Genomic DNA, 21,628 nt, shown 5'->3' on the forward strand with positions numbered 1-21,628 from the left:
CACTTGGTCTCTTTCTCTCAAAACCAACAAATACGTATTAGAAGCATATGATTTTATTGGACTTCACTGACAACACAATTCTGTTGCTGATAAAAAGACATGATTACAGAAACGGTATTTGCTTGGAATTTCTCTGAAATAACCAATTTTGGTACATGTCACACTTGGGAAATGCAGAAATTCCAACAATAATTGGTCCCTTGAAATTGATAAGTAAGAGATGCTCTTATCTCAAATTAACGAGACAAATGTTAATGAAAACAACTTACTGAATAACATATTTCAAAAGAACCTGAATTCTTGTAAAACATTAATTGTATTGTATTATATCGCTAAAAATAGCTAAGTACAGACTAAAATAAATTCATAATATATGGGACGGATGACCAAATGCTTAAATATATGTTAGCCTATGCAGTGTTGAAAACCTGATAAACTGCAAAAACCCAAGGTTTAAAATGCAAATCCTGCATTATCATTGCAATAAAATTTTAAGTATATATTCTGTATTTCAATAAGATTTTCATAAGTTAAAATTATTATTTATCTACATGGTACCAATATATTATATATATACACAATAACCTTTATAATTAAACACATTTTCAAAATACTTGTAAAAAGAAAAATCACTTCAGTCAATGTTTTGACTGGTAACATTTTGCCAAAGTGAACAGGCAACGCATTGCATCACACAAAAGTGGAATCTTTTTTTTCTCCAACTAAATTTGGATAGTTGATTAAAATAGCCTTTACCCAATTCTATTTTGCAATTAACACAATTACAAATTTCTGAATTAAAACAGGCCTTGGTAATTAATTGAAACGAAAGACTTAACCACAAATGCCATAAATGTCTTGGTCAAACAAAACAATAAGACCACTTTAAGCCACTTTTCAAAAATGATACACAAAACAAATCCACATGCAAGTTTTGCTATTCTTTAAATGCTAAATGTTTTCAAATTCTCACAGTTTTTCACTATATAAGCATTACAGATTGCGGTTGACTAAACTGTCTTCATTTCTAGATATGTGTAAAGCCCAACTTTACTAATAACTTTCTACTTGACTTTAGTACTTAGAGCACCAGCTTTTTCTCAAACCGAACAGCTCCTCCAACCCAAACTGCAAGGTCTTTTAATACTGACTTTGAATATATGAAATAACGACTGTGACAACCAGTACTAAGCATACTAACTACAATGAAAAATAAGTTCCTACTTAATTAAGGCAGATGTGAATAATCCTACATTTCAGCAAATTGAGCCTTATTTTACAGATTAAACCCCTGTCTATCATAGAGCACGCAAACCCTTATCGCTGGTTTCTATAGAATATGGGAATTTTCTCAGGGATAAAAAAACCAATTAACTTACATCCAAAGACAACTCACAACCAAAACTTTTGGTACAAGATTTCAAATATTCTAGGCATCTTAGAGAAGCATAATTTCAAAGAAAATGACAATGGAGAAGTTCTGAAAATGAACTCCAAATTCTAAAGATTACACCTCTAGGAACTTCAAGCCATCTTAAACCAATGTAAATGTGCTTAACACTAGCTAGAGTGGCCACAGCCTTGCTTGTCCTTCATGACAAGATACAGATCTTAAGCTCTAAATAGATATTTTTAAAAAAATGGACAATACATAGCCAAACACTGCTATGCCTGCCACAGCAGTCAATACACCATTCTTAGCTCATCTTCTCACAGCTGTCTATGTTCCAAATTCAATTCATACAAGTTAAATTATTCAAAGTTGGTTTAAATGCAATGCTATAAATGTACCTCTGTGACTAAGGAATATACACATTGTCCTAACTTTTCTTTCCACTCTGTGCCCCTGAACTTCCAGATGCTCCATCTTTGGCCTCAGAGTTTTCTGTGCTATCCATGCCACTGTCCCAGTCTTCTTGAGAGTTCTTCCCATTTGTGTCTGTCTCAAGGTCAAAATTCTAGAAAAAGAATGCATTTCAAAATTTGTTAACTACTAAGGTAAATTTTTTAAGTTAAAATGTCCTCATATAGTAGTGTAAACTGTATACGGAACATAAAAGTTCTGATTAAGGGAAACCTTTTGGTCTATTTTATATCAAGAGTATGTTCTTGAAAACTGAAATAACAACCAATTGGGCATAACAGTACCCTTCTTTTAAAAGTTAATAACTTTATTAATCACTAATATTAAGATTTTTCATAATAATCTTATTTGTTTTACTGAATACCTCTAACTCCCTCATTATTTCATCCATGAAGTCAGTAGAATTCTGCTTATATGCTACTGCTGCTTTGATGGCATCCCTAAAACACTGCAAATAGAAACAAAAGCTAATTATTATAAGATTTAGCCCTTTTAAAAACAATCGAAGTTAGACAAATAGGTTTCAAATATTAATATTATTCACCTTCTGAAAGCACTTAAATATTTTGTAGCTTCAAGACACGTTTCATGGATATTAGATTTTTCTTCCTCTCTTTTTAAATTTTACAAAAATTAAGTCAGAGTGTAAAATCTTACCTTTACTACATTTGTACCATCTGATGCAGACACAAAGTAAAAAGGCATGTTGTGCTTTTTGGCAAAGTTAAAACTTTTCTTGGTTATACCGTAGTCAACTGTAATAGATCATGAAATGAAACACATCACCATTTTACAATTCTGAGCAAATTGTTAATCCACAATTTATCTGTTTCAAACTCCATGTTAGCAAAAAAATTGACATATTTATGTTATAAAATTTGGGCATACTAGTATATGGCAAGTGAAAATGTGGCCCACAAAGATAATTCTTTGGTAACAATAACTTGAAAACATATTTCTTTTTTTTCAAAATATCACTGAATTGGCAATGAAATCATAATAATAATAATAAACAAAATAAAGAATTGAAAAGGGGACAGACATTTAGCTAACACTGACTAAAACTAATATTTGAAATTCATAAGAATTAGATTATAAACCCTGTCCCCACAAGAAGTGGTTTCCACGCCCTGTTGATCTCAATGTGACAAGTACTCAACCACATTCACTTCCAAGGTACTAGTAAGGAGTCAGAACATAACACAGGCACAGAGGGCATGTCATCCATGTGGATTCAATATCCAATAAAGAAAGTACTATGTAAGTAATATAACAATGCAACTTGTTTCAGTGTTGATTTTTAAGGTGTTATTATTATTATTATATAATAATTATTGATTTTAGGTACTATTTAGGTTAAAAAAAAAAAAAACCTGCCTAAACAGCAGGAAGTAAACTTGTGGAGAATTTATGACAGGGAAGTCAAATCCCCTGTAAGGTAATCATTTGGTATAACCTCTGAAAATGTACCAGTAAAGTTGTTTCTCTATGATATAATACTCAAAGTGAGAGCCAGGAGGTCTATAACGTACATTTACAAATATTCAATAGACTCACCATCTATTTTATTGGCAGCACATAGACAAGGTATTTCAGGTCTATAATCTCTCAATTCTTTAAACCAATTTGGTAAATTTTTATAAGTGATTTTTCTAGTTACATCAAATACCTGAAACAGAAAACAATCAATTTATTACTTCGGTCACTTATTTCAGATAAATGTTCAATCAGTATCTTATTTAAGTGCATACAACAATTCAGCAACATCCCTCTAAATATATCTCACTAAGGAAAAAAATGGGCTTTAACAAATGCTCATATTCTGCACGGAGTAAAGTAATAACTAAATTACACTTACTAGTATACATGCATGCGCTTGATGATAGTATGAGGGGTGCATACTACTAAATCTCTCCTGGCCTGCCGTATCCCAAAAATCTACAAAGATAAAAGGATCTTATGAAAAAAAGAATTTTTTATGAAACTTGGTCTTGTTGCACCACGTTTTTTTTTTTTTAATGACACTAATAGTGCTAGTACATACGCTCCTAAATATAATGCTATGAATCTAGAGCAATTTAACACAAGTACAAAAATACAAAGTCCAATCAGATTTAATTTCTTGCCTGTTTAACAACGAAACATTTTTGTTAACTTTCAGTAGCACGGCTCCATGTGTAATGACATCCATTCAAAGCAATTAAGTTAGGTTTTTATATTACAAAGTCCAAATCAGCCACCGGCTTCCTTATGTATAGACATTTTAAATGTGATTTTCATTGGAACAAATTTAAAAACCACCACTAAGAGAATCAAAACACAACTGATGCTAGTATTTCAAGTTGGATGAGTTAATAGTTTAACACTTCATTAAGTATCTCAAGGTGAAAATATGAAAACCTAAGTACAGTACTTCACTTGTTAGCAGTTCACCCTTAAAATGGAGGCAAACTTGTGTGCAAAATAGAAACTACAAAATGGTTTGATATTCAGCTCACAGCTTATGAGACAATGAGAGACTCCAAGCCATAGTACTGAAAGTTGTAAAGGTATCCTGTAAATGTTCCAGTTCATTACATGATTAAAAAAAAAAAAAACATGGCCATACATAATGTTACTCTAAATGATGCTTAAAATAGCATTTTTCTGCAATGAAGTATGTAAGTCACACCTTTAAAATAAGAATTTAAATTTGTTTTAAAGTTCAAACTTACCGACAGCTACCTCTTTCTTGTTAACCTTTGTTTTATACCTAAATAATGTGAGAGCATATGTGGACAACTGCTGAGGTTGGCTGAAAATTGTGGTTAAGAGAAATACTTTGGTAGAAAACCCGATTAATTTTTCATTTCTCATAATTCTTGAATTCTTTTTAAGGGAAGGGAGGGGAAGAAAACTTGATTAATTTTTCATTTCTCATAATTATTTGTTTTTTTTTTGTTTTTTTTTTACAAGGGGAGGGGATACCTTGTTCTGACTTTATATATATAGTAATACCACAAAATAAAAATCATATTTCTTTAAAAGTCATCATTTGGCAGTTACTCAAATAATTCATAACATTTCTAACAATATAAATGAAGACGCCAAAGATAAATTGATAGGAAATGACATGCCTTACACAAATACAGTGATTGTTGTAGATTTACCAGTTAACCAAAAAATCAATACCGACTCATAGACTCTATAAATTGCACTTTCTAATAACATAATACCCCTGCTATTTAATTACTTCAGTCAACATAAACTCTGAGTTATTGAGTGCTTTGACATGCACAGAAAATGTATTGAATAGCAATCATTTACGTCTGAGAGAGTGTGTGAGAGAGAGCATAAACACATGTCAAAAAATAGGAATATTTATGAAAAGTTCAGCAGTTTCATTGTCACTCTTTCCTGAACTTTCTCATTAACCTGAGTATGCAAGTGATAACGTACATCATCTGCACAAAAGAAAATTGCATGTCTGCTCACTCGAGGTATCTAATTAAAAAGAAATGCAGCAGTATACTGTAAATGGTCTTGAATAATTATGCCATTTTGATATTCAATCAAAGGATACTATCCATCCATGAGGAACCGCTCCACCAGCCTGCAAAACAATGTGAAAATCATTTCAAAAAATTATTTAAAAAATAATAATATACAGTAATAGAACTGTGACACAAATAAAGGGATATATCACAACTGATGTCTGGTCTATCAATTAAGGGTTAACACCCAATAAAAGAAGAAATCTGTATTCTGCTTCTCAGCAGGAAATATCAAGAGCTACAAATACAATACTATTATTATTATTGAAGTAATATGACCTTATCACTAATTACTAGAAGTCACATATTAAGCATTGTTTTAAAATGGAACTGCTTTGGATACAGGAGGCAATATTTTGCTAGTACCTCAGGTTTTGCTATGACAACTAACTATAATGTTAAAAGATTTAAATGTAGGTCAGGTTGTTTTTTTTTTCTTCAAACTACCATTCGATTAATTTACGGTTGTGATTCTTCAAGCAGCTATTTGTTTTTCTCTGTACTAGCCTTTTAGAACTCCACAAATCATAATTAATAATATTTTTAATCTCTGATTTATGATATTAAAATAAATCAAACACTTTTATCTTAATTTTTGTTTAATTATGTTTTACTAAATTTACTGCTTTTGTGTAGTATTATTATGTACAGACACAGATGTGTCTGTACATATTGCCATCACCTGCGTCTGTCGTCGCCGTCGCCGTTCATGTCGCCGTTCATGTCGCCGTCGCCGTCGCCGTGCACTTTCAGCGTTAACACCATAAGTGGAAGACAGTTTTACTTTTTGGCTTTATATTTACAGAGCTGATGAATATTCATAAAACGCAGGTCAAGTTCGAAAATCAGCATGATTGGGCCATTATTGTAGAATTTATGCTGTTTTTTCACTTTTCAGCATATATGCAACACTGTTAACACATTTCAAAGAAAGCCGATAGGCCTGTTGTCATGAAACTCACAGGAGTAATCAGTCTTACTAAAACGCAGGTCAAGTTCAAAAAACGGCATGATCAGGCCACCATTTTAGTAGTTATGCTGTTTTTTCACTTTTCAGCATATATGCAACACTGTTAACACATTTCAAGGAAAACCCATAGGCCTGTTGTCATGAAACTCACAGGAGTAATCAATCTTACTAAAATGCAGGTCAAGTTCGAAAATCAGCATAATCGGGCCATTATTTTATAAGTTATGCTGTTTTTTCACATTTCCTCAGATTCAATTCTTAGGCATGTTAACAGTCTCATTATTTAATTAATAAGATATGTAAAAGTGTTTGTTTCACATTTCCTGCATCTTTACAACATTGTTAGTTGATTATTTGAAAATGATGGTAAACTTGTTATCGTGTATTGTGTAATAAAGTGTCAAAAATGGAAATAAACTCATATCATTGCAGTTTGTAAGATTCAATCATTCACTATGTTCAGAAACTCAGAATGGAGGAAATTGGACATTTGACACTGTTCTATTGATATTTTTCACATCTCATCAACTTTCTTAGTTGATCATATAAAAATGGTAGTAAATTGTTAATTTTGTTTTATGTTAAAAAAGTGTTAAAAATTGAAAAAAAAAAACATGTCAGAACAGTGCTGTCTTGTTTACATTTTGGCATTTTCAAGGTGTGACTTTGAAGTTCCATTGGCCTGAAGACCTTTGCTAGTCACGTTTTCTGAATGTCCACGTTACTAATATATTATTATTAAAAATTGATGGTCATTATGCTGTTAAACATTATGTAATGTTGCATCGAAATTTGAAGAAACCCATATTTTGGGCACTGCTCCCATGATGACCATTTAAGGAAAACCATGTCAATTACTGTTCTCAAACTTACAGGAAAGAAACATGGGACTAAAATACAGCTTCAGTAGGCAATGCAGTCTGTTTGGTAAAATTTTCTGGCAATTAAACAGTTTTTTGTGAAAATTTAATTTTTCACATATTGGCATTTTCAAGGTGTGACTTAGAACCTCCACGGGCTTGAAGACCCATGCTAGTCACATTTTCTGAAAATCCATGATAGGTTTTATTTTATTATTAAAAATTGATGGTCATTATGCTGTTAAGCATTATGTAATGTTGCATCAAAATAGAAGAAAATACAATTTTTGGTGCTGTTGCCATGATGACCATTATGGGAAAACCATGTTACTTATGACTGTCAAACTTTCAAAAAAGAAACACGGGACTAAAATGTGGCCTGAGCTGGAAAAGCAGTCTAATTGGCTTCTTTTTCTGGAAGTTTTTAGTGAAATATTCATTATTATCGTTTTGGCATATTCATTGTGGGACTCAGAGCTCCCATGGACATGAAGCTGAATGGTAATCAAGTTTTCTACATTTCCATACTATTTATAGTCAATTATCAAAAATTGGTGATAATTATTCTGTTATTTATTATGTAATGTTACATCAAAATTGGCAAAAATCTTTTTGCACTGCTACTACAAACATTATGAAAAGAAAACTGTATTACTTATAATTATTTTTAACTTACAAGTATGATTTTTAGGATTGGCATGCAGTTCAAATTAGAAAAACAGCTCAATAGGGTTATCATTTATTATTGAATTTATGCAGTTTTGTGTGAAATTTTCATTTTTCTCATTCTGGCATTTTCAAAGTGTGAACTTGAACTCCCATTGGCCTGAAGCCTTATGCTTGTTACACATTTTACTTACGTCAGTATTACCTGTTGAGCATAATTAAAATTTGATGTTGAATTTGCAGTTAAGCATAATTTACTTTCGCATCAGAATTGACAGTAGCCTATTTTGTGCATTGTTATTGTCTGCTTTTTGTCTGTACATTTGACAGCTTTGCTGCCTTGTCTTTGATTTAAGTGTTATGTGCCAGAATTTATTTATAAAAGAATCATATATGTATGCTAGAACAATTGCACTGTCTTCGAAGACCATCAAGAAGTGTGAAAACTGAAAAGCTTCTGAAACAGACAGGGCCTTAGGCTCTATTCCCATAGATTTTAGATCGATCTATTCCCGCGGGGAGTCTCACTAGATTACTTTCAGATAATCCGACTTAAATGTCCGTCCCGCCTACTACAAGCTTTCAGGGGGTAATTAACTTCCGTGTCCGCCCGGCTGACAGCTATTTAGCGTGAACCCCCAGGGAGTTAGGTCGATCTAAAGTAGGTCGATCTAATCTATGGGAATGGGGTGTTAGACCCTTCGTTATGTTTAACATCTCATAAAGCCCACAATATATTACTTTGTATGGCCTACACCTATTGAAAGAGGAACAAACATTCACAGCTTTCCCATTTGTTATCATTTGAAGAATACTAATTAGAACTAAATGAAGCCAACTGTCAAAATAACATGTGGGTTCAGCTGTAAGTGGTGTGAAATTGAGATAAGACCAGACTTGGGGGGAAAAACTTTGGAGGATCATAAGGTCTGAAGGAAATCTGCAGGTCCTTCTAATTCAGTACTGGTCCGTTAAGTTCCTTTAGTCGGTGTTTACATGTGATTTATTTTTATTATTGTATTTTCACATAAACCTTGCTGGCCCAGAGGACCTGCAGTTATTAAAAATCTCTCTGGCCCTCTGGCTTCTTAGCAGTCCTGACTAGTCAGACTGGCAATTTTTTCCCCATGTCTGTAAGACTTCGTTAAGGATTAAAGTTATAAATTTATTCTCTTCATACATCATTACACACACACAAATATTGGCAGAATAATTCAACAAAACATTCGGATTTGATATACCCTGCCATGTCTTTTATATATGGCACATATAGCACCAGTGAAAAGATATTGTGGATATGTCAACTATATTAAACTTCATAATGTATTTTATTAATCAGAAATTTTATTTCTGCTTTTCTTTTTAGAATAAAGATAAATTAAATGTTGTGTACTTTGGAACCATAACATCTAAAGCCTATACCTACTACAGCAACCATTCTTACAAATAAGAGGGGTGCTGTTAAGTACTATTGGTCCAAACCTTTTTTATTCAAAAGAGATTAAAGGGATAATAACTCTTCGTATGAGGTCTATATTTCACAATAAAAACATTGTGAATAACTCATAGAAATATAATGTATTCTGTTTTACGACAAAAACAGCAGTTATAGCTGTTATTCTGATATTTGAGCCTGTCTTCAGACCACGTGACCTCCATTGATGGCTATACTCTGTTATAATCTCTTAAGAGATTTTAACAGAAAACCAAACATTTTAGAAAAAAACCAGGGACAAACTTTGAATGTAAAAATGGATTCATTAACCATTGGTAAGTATGGGAAAATTGTTGTTTACTCCAGGAAAATTCATTTTTTGGCCAAAACGAAGAGTTATTATCCCTTTAAGTTCGTTCATGTTTATAAATAAATTATCGTTTATGTAACTTTTTTTGTCTGTTTGGAATGCATATCTCTCTTCTTAAGTACTCTGAAATAAGGGCTGAAATCAACCAATTTTACAAACAAGTGTGGGTATTTAACTCATTGAGTTTAAATTGAAATCTGATTTTTATTAGCATCTTTTAGAGATTATATGTGAAGCTTTCAAAACTGCATTTCAATTAGCATATTTTAAGATGCTTAGTGCCAGCAATGCTGAGATCATTTTGGCTATTTCCCAATAAATATTTAAAAAATAATAATAAACTCAGACCCAATCTATCAAAAGTTGAAACATTCTGTTAAAATATTCGGCCTGTATTTAGTGTGCAATGATGTTCATAATTGAAATATTTATTTTAAATAAGATCACAAATGACATATTGTTGTATAAAACGATTGTAAGTTCCTGGCTGGGACATTTTACTTCCTTTCCTAAATGCAATGTTGCATAACAACGTTAACCACTGCTAACTACGTACTGTTGATCATTCTTCTTTTAGATGATCACTACTAGTTCACTAGTTCATCATTAGGGCACTGACGACAGGCAAATGAGAAACAAAACACTGCTAAACCGGCATCTTATAAAACAGCCAATTAAGCTCTTCAGATCATTTATTTATCACTGAAACTAGTGTTATCTTACTTTTCATTTTGAATCGGAACACCGACGCCAATAATACAAGATCCAATAATTTCGGATTTCGGGTGCATTTCTACCAACTGATGGTTTCATAATGTGATATTGTAACTCACTTTGATTTTCCAACTGCACTGTCCCCTAAACATATTACTTTTACTTTTTCTTCACCATTCTCTCCCTGGTCATCGTAGTTCGGTTGCGAACCGTCAGCCATGCTAAAGGAAAATATGTGCAAATTGGCATCATGGGATACTTGGCCTCGTTTTGAAATAATTCTTGAATGATAAAAATAGACAGGGAAACCCCTCTTAAGATCTCCCAAAACATAGAAAGAACTGCCTCGTTTTATACGCGGAAATCGTTTTCATGACTATATATGGATATTTTCCTATTTATCGTTTTAATTTTTCGATGATCTTTGTCAAATCAAAGTGACAATTCAGAGTCACATGCTTGTGTGCACGTCACGTGATAAAGGTATCTCTTGGGTTGATTCAGGTCATTCACATCACTTCTTGCTTTGTGGCGTTTAGTTGAGGTTTGTTCTTCTGACTCTCTTGCTATCCAAAATGTCAATGCCAGGCGGTGCCAGTGAGGTTAAAGATGCTGATGCTGATATTCAAAAAATAGTCGATGGTGTAAGTATTAACCGTGTTTACGTTCTTTTTTCCACAGTTAAATTTGCCAAGTTGAGGGACTTGACTCACATGCAAATAAGTTTTCTTTTGTTAGTGTTAAAAGTTGTATAGGGTTTATAAATATGTATGAAAGTTTGATAATACACTTGCAGTACAGATCTAAGCACATTCATTAGTATCCAATGCATAGTTTTGCACTAAATTTCACGTGGAAATTCTAGAAATGTGCACTTTTAATGTACACATTAATTTCTATTGCCAAAATGTAACTGGCGCCATTGTCATTGAAACTTGAAAGATACGTTCCACTTTCCACACGACAGAACTTTTGTCATGTGTGGGTGAATCATCATTCATTAGATATGGAAAAAGAACTAACTTTGCATATTCCACATCACACATTTCAGATCAGCCTGTAATTTACATTTTTTTCAAGGGAGCTGCATATATATATTTTTTAAACTTTATAAATCAACTAGAACTTGATATTTTAACTTGATAAACGTCTTAATTAATCGATACCCATCCCTTGTTAGTTGCAGTGACACTGTGCACATGTTATATCTTATTAGGTGAAAGCAGAACTAGAAGGGAAAGTTGGAAGGAACTTCTCAGAGTGTAAAGCCATTTCCTACAGATCTCAAGTAGTTGCTGGTACAAACTATTTTGTCAAGGTAAGCTGAATAAATTAAAAGAGTTGTGTGATTTGTAATTTTGAATTAGACTTTTGACTTAAAGTATATCACTTTTATCTAAGGTGCTGCAGATAATTTGTGTCAGTTAAAAACAATAAAATGTATGTACTGTTATTCAATGAATTTTCCAACTTATAAATATGATGTCAAAATACTTAAGATGATTTGCTTTTGCTCTTAAAAATGAAAAGGATAATTTCTGACTGTTTGGACTCCAATCTTAGACTTTCTAAAGCTAGCATCAGACTAAAAAAGTTTATTCAAAAAGGAGTTCAGATATTGAAAACTACTAATATCATCATGGTTATCTTTAGTGAGAAGGCATATCTGAGAAATTCAAAGCATTGTTATTGTAACCTACTTAAGATTATGCTCCTCAAAAGACAATTACAGTAGTATTGTATTGTTTCATTGAACTTTGTTCTGCATAAGATTAACTGATGACTGTAGTATCTCTACTTATAACTTAATCTATTGTTATTAAATTTTTGTTTTTTGTACATTATTTGCAATAACATAATATCTCTGTATAACAACAATCCTGTTTTTTTAGAAAGAGGAATCAAATACTTATAACAAGAACAAAAATACATTTTATTTTAGGTACAGGTGGGAGATGAATACATCCACGTGCGCATCTTTGTGCCTCTCCCGCACACTGGGGAGGCTCCCAGCGTTCACAGTTTTCAAGCTGGGAAAAGTGCTGCAGATCCCATAGAGTACTTCTAGGTTCAAAGAGGCTCTGGATTACATAGTACATAGAATCAGTACAATGAAGCATAAATATATAGCTGAAATAAAAACTGTGCTTTCATAGGATGTCTTAGAATACTTCTAGGTTCATTATTAGGTTATGAAATATATTTTTATTCAGATGTAATTATATATGTAAATGTTAATACAGACAAGCATAGCTCAATAGTTGAAACAATAACAGGGCTTTCATAAGATGCTAAGAATAATGGTCTTTCTTTATTATATCTATATAATAAGAAAGGCCACAATTCTAGGGCATTGACACAAATAGTCTAAACTCAATAGCTGAAGCAACAATTATGTGAAGACTTTAAATTAGATTTCTTGATAACAGGGTTTCATCGTTTTGGTCATATCTCTGAGGTTCTTCTAGATCTATAAATGAAAAGAGACTGCACTGGTATATTTATACATCTCTAATACTCATTTTAGTAATGACAATAGTGATATTTTTGGAAAGATTGTAGTGCTGCAGCAATAACATGATTTAGCCATTTTGTGCAAATCTAGTCCTTGAGATAAGATGAAATCACTGAGGATGTCAAGTGATGTAACAATAGTCACAAGGTCATAAGTGTTGGATTTTCAACCATTGTATCATGATATGAAAAGATAATATTAAATTTTAATTGATTGAAGTCCTCTTTACAAGCTCATTTACACATATTTGCATTGTTTTAAACCACTCAACTTTGAACATAATGTTATCTGTTTGTCAACGGAAATAAACAGAGAATTGAACTGTATATCATTTAACGTTATCTTATTTCTGTTCTATGGTATCTGTTAAAAATTCTAATTTAAGAGTTTGAATCTAAAATGAGATTAGGCCAGTCATTATATTTATATAGAAGATAAAACAGTTATTCAATGTTGTCAAAATGCTCTTTTATAAACCAATGAAAATAAAATTGGTGCCATTAATGAAGGAACTCCAAAGAAGGTATTTCAAAAAGTGCTTGTTGCCATGCATAAGGACAAAAGAATTGTAGTTCCCACCACTGTACAATAAGTGTGCTGTTCTTTTAAGCATTGTGTTCTTCAAAACTTAAGGTATGAAATACTGTAACAGAGGTAGCAAGATGTATGTTTACCTATTATATGAGAATGCACATACTTTGATTATTCCATTTGTTCAGTTCTTACTTTGAATTCCATAACAAGAAAAGGCAGCAATTCAATAAATGATGAAAATTTTTATTTCTTTTTGTTCTTGTTATATCAGATATCTTCCATGCAGTTTGTAAATGTATGCATAACCCGAAAATATGTGAAAAATGCACATTCCAGTAATTGACATTTATCACTTCATTTTGATTCCAGAATCATTTACTGTACATGGCTGGTATATGTCAGTCAATATTCTATAGCCATTGACAAACGGAAACTCTCTTGATAATTTCAAACGCACATAGCTAATGAAACTGTTCAATAGAATCATTTATACAGAAAATGAATACAGAAAAAGGTTGCGTTCTCTATTGATTTTCAAGAAAAAAGACATGCATGCACATTCACTTTAAATATTTGCTGTATTTGTTACACAATATTTCTTATATTATTGAAGACTTATTTTAAAATCTACTGAATTTCTTAATTAACCTTCATCAACCTGCCTTCCATATTCAAAACTAAACTGTCATTCTCTGATGTCACAAGACATAACTAATCTTTAAAGAATCTGAAAATAATCTTTTGCAGAGACAATCATAATATCAAAAGGTATCCCAATGTATTATTGTTAATTTGCATTTAACAGATTAGGTGCAAGTATGCTGTAAATGTCAAATAATGATGTGTTGGCAGTCCAACTCAAGAGAATGACAAAAAAGGTTCCTGGTTGTATATACTAAAGGTCTTTTATATCAAATGAACCAAAAAATTCCAATCATCCGATTTCTATAGTTGGCTATAAGTAATTTAAATAATAAGATTACGCCCAGGTTAATATGCTCTAAATGCATATTTTTTACTATTAAAAAAGTGATTCATAGGAATGACTCATCATGCTCTATTATCTACAAAATATGTTCTACAATAATTTGAAAATAAAAATGGATACAAAAGCTAGTATGGCAGTGTCCTGTGGTTGCATTTTAATTATCATATTTCCAATTGGCTTTCTCTAATCCACAAAAACAAACCAATATAATATATGTATCTATATATAAAATACCTCAAATTTTCTTTCATGGTCTTTACCAATAAGGCTACCAAAATATTTTTGCATGCAAAATTATACTATTCAAAATAATTATTTACTCAAAATTATTTACCTTAAATTTGGCATGCATAAAATATATAAATTTAAATATTTTTTTTCCAAACAGAATGATAATATTAAAAATTATTTACTCAAAATTTGTAATTCTAAAAAGGACATGCATAAAATATAGAAACTAGAATTCAAATCCAGGTTATTTTCCATGCTTGGCAAGTCTATCTACAACAGCTGCAACAAGTCCGGCTCCCTTTCCACTGCCATCGTCTACAAGGATCAGTTTAACCTGTAATAATATGCAATAAAATATTTAAGAAACTGACAGTTTTTCCAATCTGCATGTTTCAGCAGTTAAAAAATAGATAATCTTATTATATAATTCCTTTTATCCCCAAACCATATAAAACTTTGTTATTAAATTTGTTGTGTAAAATGTTAACAAACTGAAAAAGGAAGTTAAAACATTTCTCAAATTAAAAAAAAAATCAAAACACATTTCACAGGTTGCTAGATTCTTTCTTAAACATCTTTTGATTACTGACTATTTTTGTACTGTTTTATGAAAATTTAAGAAGCCATGTCTCCCCACCTTGGTTTCTGGTGCAAATTTTTCAATGTTTTGCATCAAGAAATCGTGTAGCCTAGGATGATACTGGTACAGGGAGCCATCTACAGCTACTGTCACCTCTGGCCTCTTCATTCTATTGCACAATGCTGCCAAAGCTGGACAAAGAAATATTATTATAAATTTAGAATAATGTTTTTTTTTAATTTGAAATGAAAGGACAAGAATAAACCTCAGGGGAGATTCTTCTCTTCTTTAAAAGTTTATTATTAGTTCTTTATTAGTTTGGTATATTTCTATTTTAGCTCTATCTAATTAAAAGCAATACCAAACTTTAATTTACCAGAGTGGTTACTCACCTCCTCCAACCAGTTGGCCAGCTCTTATGGATATCACTTCACACACGTACTTGACCACACTGATGTCAAACTCTGTGGCTTCATCCTTAAGGCCCATCTCCTCTATTACTTTCAGTGTCCTCTCACTTTTACCCTCTTTATTGTCTCTGGTGACAAAAATAAAAAAAAATTCAATCTCCATATGAAAAATATTTGGTATAATTTGGATAACCTTACACTTAGCACAAATGTATCCTGGGTGGGCATTACTAGTTTGCAATTATTATAGAACAATATAATTCTAAAAACTTTGAACCCTTAATTGTACCCAGTGCCTCCCCCTCCCTCTAAAAAATAAGTATCTTGCTTGAGGTTAGTTCAGAGTGCATGTTGGCCCATTCTACATAACCCTTGTTAAAACAAAATTCTAATCACCATAAATTTTCAAATTTACTGCAGTGAAATAAACACTTCAATAGAAATAAAAATTGCAAATAAAAACTTTGATCCTTTGGGGCATTTCAATGTTACTGGACACCTTAATTCTTAGTTAAAATGCAACACTAAGATACAATATAAGATCTTAAAACACTTAACCAAACAGATTAACTTATTTCAACTTACTTTTCTATCTTTGTTGCATGTGTTGTGGTTAAGGAATTCCGTGTGCCTAGCGTTTCAGACACTTTGCCATTAAATATCAGACCTTCTCGCGTTAGATGCAGCAGTATGAGGCGTACAGTTTCACCCATGTACATACCTGCAAAGTATTTTTCAAAGCTGCAAACAGAATGGAAACAATCAGCTACAGCAAATAGACAATATAATGCATCCAACATAAATAGCTGGAAACTATGTACCTCATATGCAAAATTAAAATCAAATCACAAATTAAAAAGACAATGGCAATGTAAGAGTACCACTGTTATCTTTGGTTTTATCATTGAATTTTAAGATAAAAATATTTGATCAGTTACAGCAGGAACTAACCATCAACATTGTAGTCTGTTTAAAACAAGTTCCAATCATTTAATACAGGCAAAAATATTCTGCAAAAAGATTTAATTTTCCTTTTGAAATATGACAAATTTTAGTTCACTTACGTGAAAGACCCAACATGGTTTGAATATTTATCAACTTCTCTATCATAGTCTGTCTTGATGAAATCTATACAACCATTGTCTCCAAATGCTCCCCATTCTATATCAATAACAACCTGGGAGAAAAAAATTACATAGATAACAAATACATATACTAATGAAAGTAAACGATAAATAAATTTTGATTGTGTGTTACCAAATATATATATATTTTTTAATTGTGTATCTTGATGTTTGTTTTTGCCTTAATTTTGTTCAAGATTTGGTGACTGAAAACAATGAGACAAGAAAAACAAAGTTCTGACAGAAATAAGTAGTGCTACCTCTTTTGGTTCCTCAATTGGTAAATTCCACTTGTCTATATTTTCAATGTGTTCTAAATAGCTTGCATTGCACCCAGTTCCTAGAATATCCACATTCAATTTTTAAAGTAAAAATTGCCAAGATAAATAAATAAATAGAAAAATTAATTTTTCCAAATAATCATCTACCACATAATTAATATGATGTTTTACAAAAATATAAAACCTTTATGATTTCACTGTAAACAAGTGAAGAGACTATTGATACAAAATGTTTACACAAAAGTTCAATAATAATTCATTTAGATATGAGAAAACCTACCTAATATGACCCCAATATAACACTTATGGTCCGCATAAGCTCCTGCCATGATGGTTCCTGTTGTGTCATTTAATATAGCTGCCAACTCTACATCTTTTAGCTCCTGCGGAAAAAAGTTGTACTATAACTTGTTTTGAAATAAAAAACACCATTTACAAGACACTTCAATATTATTTATACTGTAACCCCTTAATTGTACAAAAGTACAAAACGATATATCTTTTGGAATAAAAGAAAGGCAACATACCGAGCAGCATGAACTACAAATTCATTTGTTCCTGCATACATCCAACTAATATGTTTACAAGCAATTATGTTTTGAACAGGGCAGCACAAATAACATCCCAGGAGAGTAAAATAATATTACAAAAAACTCAAATGCTCACAAATGTTCAAGCCACATATGAAGAGATACAGTAATAAATACTACAAGACAAACCTACCTTCCTCTTTGCCATTGCCGCCTCCAAAGCTGCCCCTGCATCGTCTCCAACACCATCTTTGCACCTGAAGCTCTTGGTCCATGTGATTAGAATACCGCTTTTCAGTCCCTTCTGAGTCATTGGGAAAGAAAAGGTGAAACCTGGAAAGAAAGTATAAAAAGTCCAATCTCAATTAATATTTTGGTGTTTTTTTACTTTATTGAATGACATTTGGCATCGTGATTTCCGAGGAAGCAGCCTGACCATTAAAAATTTTGTAGCCTTTAATGAATTTCTTAGGGTTGAACTACCCCAAGTTTCAAAGGACACTGGAAACTTACCCGTCTGAATGCTGGTAGCTCAGAGGAGTTCTAAGTGCCCTCAGATACTCAGGGTAAGGTAAGTAGGCTTCAGATATGATGTGAAATTTGACTGTAATATATTTCTAATTTTCTAAGATAATCTTTAATGCATCCAAACTTTTAAGCTAGATGCCACAACTACTTGCATGGTTAATTTCTGTATAGCCATATCTAAGCTTTAATAAAAATAAAAAGAAGGCAAATGACACTCTACAAACCTAATGGTAGCTTCTTCCCCTTCAAGTTCTCTTCATCTAAAAAGACACAAATGCTGTCAGCAATGTATTCATACACATCTTTAGATGGTCCGCACAGAGTTTCCTCGGGTATTCTCACTTCCTTGCAGTAATCTCTGGTAATGAGGCCTTTCTTCATTTGAAGATGGATCACTCTAAAATTGGTACCTCCAAGGTCAAGTGCTAAGTAGTCTCCATCCTCTGTAATAATACAATCAGGATATGTGATACTGGAGCACTAAGTTTAGTTTGATGTCCTCCAAATGATTTATGCATTATAAAAATGTTTTCAGTGTGTTGTAATTTCTTTTTTAAATGTTAGTAGAGGGGAAGACAGACACCATAAATCAGAAAAAAAAACAAAAACAAAAACACAATGACTTCTTAGTAGAAAAAAGTATCTTTGCTCTTCACAGCCTGTTGTACAATTCTTTATGTTTTTATTCACCTGTTCCATCACACAGGGCTCTGACATAAGTGTTTTCACAAAGACAACTACTTTGTTTCCTCTTCTGTGGATCTTTATTCATTGCCAGGTCCATCTCAGAATCCAATGTATCCATGACTTTCTTCACAGTCTCATCAGACAGTCGCAATGGGGCTGTGATCTCCAAAATCTTTTATATAAAAGAAAAAGGATGAGAAATATTGATAAAATATACACTTACATAACCTTGTCCTAGATCATTTTAAATAAACAAGATTCTATGTAATTAGACTGGTTATGGTAATGCTGTGTCTCTGTCTTATATACCATATTGACTTTGTGTCAATATCTATCGTGATTGCATAGATCAAGTATCTTGTTAAAAATAATCTTGAGTAGACCTCATTTCAGTACCTTAATTATATAAGTCATTTAAACTTGAACAGAAGCAAATTCTAGGGTTTATAACATTTACAGCATTCTGCAATGTGGGATATTTATAATGAACCCAAATTCTTACCCTCTGTTTCTTTTCTGAGTCTTCCACATTCAGCTTTGGACATTTTGGGTTAGTTGCCATGATAAAAATCTTCCAATCTTCCAAGTTAAGACCTAGTAAATAGAAAATCAGGGTTCAGATGTTTTTCAGAGCCCACATTTTCAAAAAAATTTATCATACATTGAAATCAATACTTTGTTGGTGACCTTCTTTTAGGCACAATTTCAGTTTTCAGTTTTCAGTTTTGATTTTTCTTTTTTTTATGATGCCCACAGTATGCCCAATGATGTTTTGTAAAATCATAACAATATATCTTATATAATATATAAAGAGCACGATCCAGCTTAAGTTGGTCAACAGCACTGTTTTTTTAATGAGTAGTTTTGTGTAATTTTCAAATGCAACAAAATTACTTTACACACTCATCCCTCCAATCACTCCTCAAGCCTGTAACCAGCAATTTCAAAGGGGGTCTTTTTTCCGGCAAAAAGGGCAGTTCATTCAAATCCCATGAACCCTCCTAACTAAGGGCCTGCCCCTCCTTATATAGAAGGACTCAAGTATGTAAACCATTCACCTTCTTGCTCTTGCATGCCCGTAAGGTTTTTTCCTCTAATAAACATTAAGACTCCGTTCACATGGAGGTCTATTTTCTAAAAATCTATTTTCTATTCGCGGTATCTTATGATCACTCCGAGCGCAGCCTAGAATTAATTACAGCTTTGGAAGGAACTGGCTCGCGCTGCCAGTAATTACGCCGTGGGCTATTCAGGGCACAGACCGTGATTACAAGATACCGCAAATAGAAAATAGATTTTTAGAAAATAGACTTTCCATGTGAACGAAGCCTAAGTGTCATAAAACCTGCATTGCCAAGGGTCCTTGCAAAGGGCAAGTCATGACATTACATTACAAACTTATGTAATCTTTTTATTAGAAGATTTTTTATGAATATTTTTCTTAAATGTGGAATGTCTTAAATAAGTGAAAAATAATTACATCTGTATATTTAAACATAAGGTAAGCCGGAACACAAAGTGGCTTTTGTTCAAACTTGACAGAAAGCCTTATTTCAACTGCACCTTGGACATAATAAAGACTGCACATAATAACCAACTCTTGGATGACTGGCTATAAGCAATTACCAAATCAGAGTTCTACTTCTTTTGTTGGTGAAATAGATTGCTTTCAAATTTTCTGAGACAGATGGAATTCAATGTACAATAGGGATGAGACCATATTCAAGAGAACTTTTATGATGCATGACTATAAGTGAGCTAATAATCATTGGTGCATACGACTATAGCAATCTGTAGAGCAATATATATATGAAACTGGGTTTCCATGTTATGGATAAATCTACCGGGCTTATATGTAATTATTTGTTGTTTTGATTAGAATTTTTCAGTTTTTTTTTTTTTTTTTTTTTGAAAAACTGTCTCTACTGTTTCAAAGGCACAAATATTTGTGCAGATCTTTCCTTAAAATAGTTTTGAGATTTAAAAGAGGGATGTATGGTAAGTGCAAACATGTTTACTAGCATAACTATCACAGAGAACTGACAAATTTTTAGTTTATTTTTTCCCCACCTTAATCCCTAAAACGGAATTTATTCAAGTACATGCACAACTGACACTACTGTATAAACAATAAAATAATAAATTCTATAGATTTTCATTGAGTTTACAAGTACAAGTAATCTGATATCATCATTTCGGGGTGATAAAAGTCAGCAATATGAGTTTTGGAAATACATGGGAATGAATTATGTAAAAATTGAGCCTCAACTATAGCCCCTCCCCCCCCCCCCCCCCCCACCAAACACACACACACACACACACACACACACACACACACACGCACACACAAACACTCCTTCACCACACGCACTAGCACGAAAATTCATGCGTTAGCACTCCTATGATATGTACTGGCTGTGCTCCAGTCAAATCAGAATCGTCAATAGGAGTGCTAAAGCATGAATTTTCGTGCTACACATGCACACAAAATTCAGGACAAAGTTTAACAAATAACGTGGCAGATGGCATCGTGCAGTGCATTCACGAATATAATCATGAAATAATCATGCCACAAAAAGGCCTAAAATGAAAAAAATACGTATTAGCTTTACCTGATCAATTCACACTTGATATGTTCCTGGAGTCCAATGGAAAAGTTCTGACCTCTCCACACCTCCAGTGTTTCGCAGGTAATTAGGTCAACACACCGGCCTAATAATATTTTCGCAAAAGATGGCGCTACACGATACGCCTCAGCCATTTAATCGAAACGTATTTTTACGATTTTGGTCACATTTGTATAATAAA

The 21,628-nt window shown here is 32.5% G+C and overlaps 3 protein-coding genes across 3 annotated transcripts; 1 reads left to right on the plus strand and 2 right to left on the minus strand.

Moving 5' to 3' along the window:
• Positions 1-37: 37 nt before the first annotated feature.
• Positions 38-10,704, minus strand: LOC106171989 (rab-like protein 2A). Its single transcript, XM_013552551.2, has 8 exons — positions 10,532-10,704; positions 5,427-5,456; positions 4,579-4,658; positions 3,723-3,802; positions 3,422-3,533; positions 2,522-2,619; positions 2,229-2,312; positions 38-1,958 (listed from the first exon to the last, which is right to left on the minus strand). Exons 1-8 carry the CDS (start codon positions 10,630-10,632, stop codon positions 1,821-1,823), a joined length of 723 nt encoding a protein of 240 aa, XP_013408005.1. The 5' UTR covers positions 10,633-10,704; the 3' UTR covers positions 38-1,820.
• A 152-nt stretch (positions 10,705-10,856) lies between these two features.
• Positions 10,857-13,707, plus strand: LOC106171990 (stefin-C). The gene is made up of 3 exons (XM_013552552.2): positions 10,857-11,056; positions 11,629-11,730; positions 12,355-13,707. The coding sequence occupies exons 1-3, from the start codon at positions 10,988-10,990 to the stop codon at positions 12,478-12,480; spliced, it is 297 nt and encodes a 98-aa protein (XP_013408006.2). The 5' UTR covers positions 10,857-10,987; the 3' UTR covers positions 12,481-13,707.
• On the minus strand, positions 13,684-21,620 carry LOC106159903 (hexokinase-1-like). Its single transcript, XM_086999893.1, has 12 exons — positions 21,433-21,620; positions 19,323-19,414; positions 18,824-18,992; positions 18,358-18,576; positions 17,799-17,938; positions 17,356-17,458; positions 17,055-17,134; positions 16,735-16,847; positions 16,256-16,411; positions 15,653-15,798; positions 15,318-15,451; positions 13,684-15,014 (listed from the first exon to the last, which is right to left on the minus strand). The coding sequence occupies exons 2-12, from the start codon at positions 19,380-19,382 to the stop codon at positions 14,925-14,927; spliced, it is 1,410 nt and encodes a 469-aa protein (XP_086856019.1). The 5' UTR covers positions 19,383-19,414; positions 21,433-21,620; the 3' UTR covers positions 13,684-14,924.
• Positions 21,621-21,628: the final 8 nt, after the last annotated feature.

This window comes from Lingula anatina, chromosome 1 (assembly GCF_051362555.1).
Source record: "Lingula anatina isolate TDL-2025a chromosome 1, LinAna3.0, whole genome shotgun sequence".
In the NCBI taxonomy this organism is placed as follows: Eukaryota; Metazoa; Brachiopoda; class Lingulata; order Lingulida; family Lingulidae; genus Lingula; species Lingula anatina.

Excerpts from the sequence above, each read along its gene's own strand:
- LOC106159903 (XM_086999893.1), bottom strand. The coding sequence starts at position 19,382 with ATGGCAACTAACCCAAAATGTCCAAAGCTGAATGTGGAAGACTCAGAA. Across the intron at positions 18,577-18,823 it reads AGCCCTGTGTGATGGAACAG|AGGATGGAGACTACTTAGCA; the intron begins GTGAATAAAAAC and ends GTATTATTACAG. Across the intron at positions 16,848-17,054 it reads CAATTGAGGAACCAAAAGAG|GTTGTTATTGATATAGAATG; the intron begins GTAGCACTACTT and ends TTTTTCTCCCAG.
- LOC106171989 (XM_013552551.2), bottom strand. The coding sequence starts at position 10,632 with ATGGCTGACGGTTCGCAACCGAACTACGATGACCAGGGAGAGAATGGT. Across the intron at positions 4,659-5,426 it reads CGGTTCCTCATGGATGGATA|CCAACCTCAGCAGTTGTCCA; the intron begins GTATCCTTTGAT and ends CACAATTTTCAG. Across the intron at positions 3,534-3,722 it reads AAGCGCATGCATGTATACTA|GTATTTGATGTAACTAGAAA; the intron begins GTAAGTGTAATT and ends TTTCTGTTTCAG.
- LOC106171990 (XM_013552552.2), top strand. The coding sequence starts at position 10,988 with ATGTCAATGCCAGGCGGTGCCAGTGAGGTTAAAGATGCTGATGCTGAT. Across the intron at positions 11,057-11,628 it reads TTCAAAAAATAGTCGATGGT|GTGAAAGCAGAACTAGAAGG; the intron begins GTAAGTATTAAC and ends ATATCTTATTAG. Across the intron at positions 11,731-12,354 it reads GTACAAACTATTTTGTCAAG|GTACAGGTGGGAGATGAATA; the intron begins GTAAGCTGAATA and ends ATTTTATTTTAG.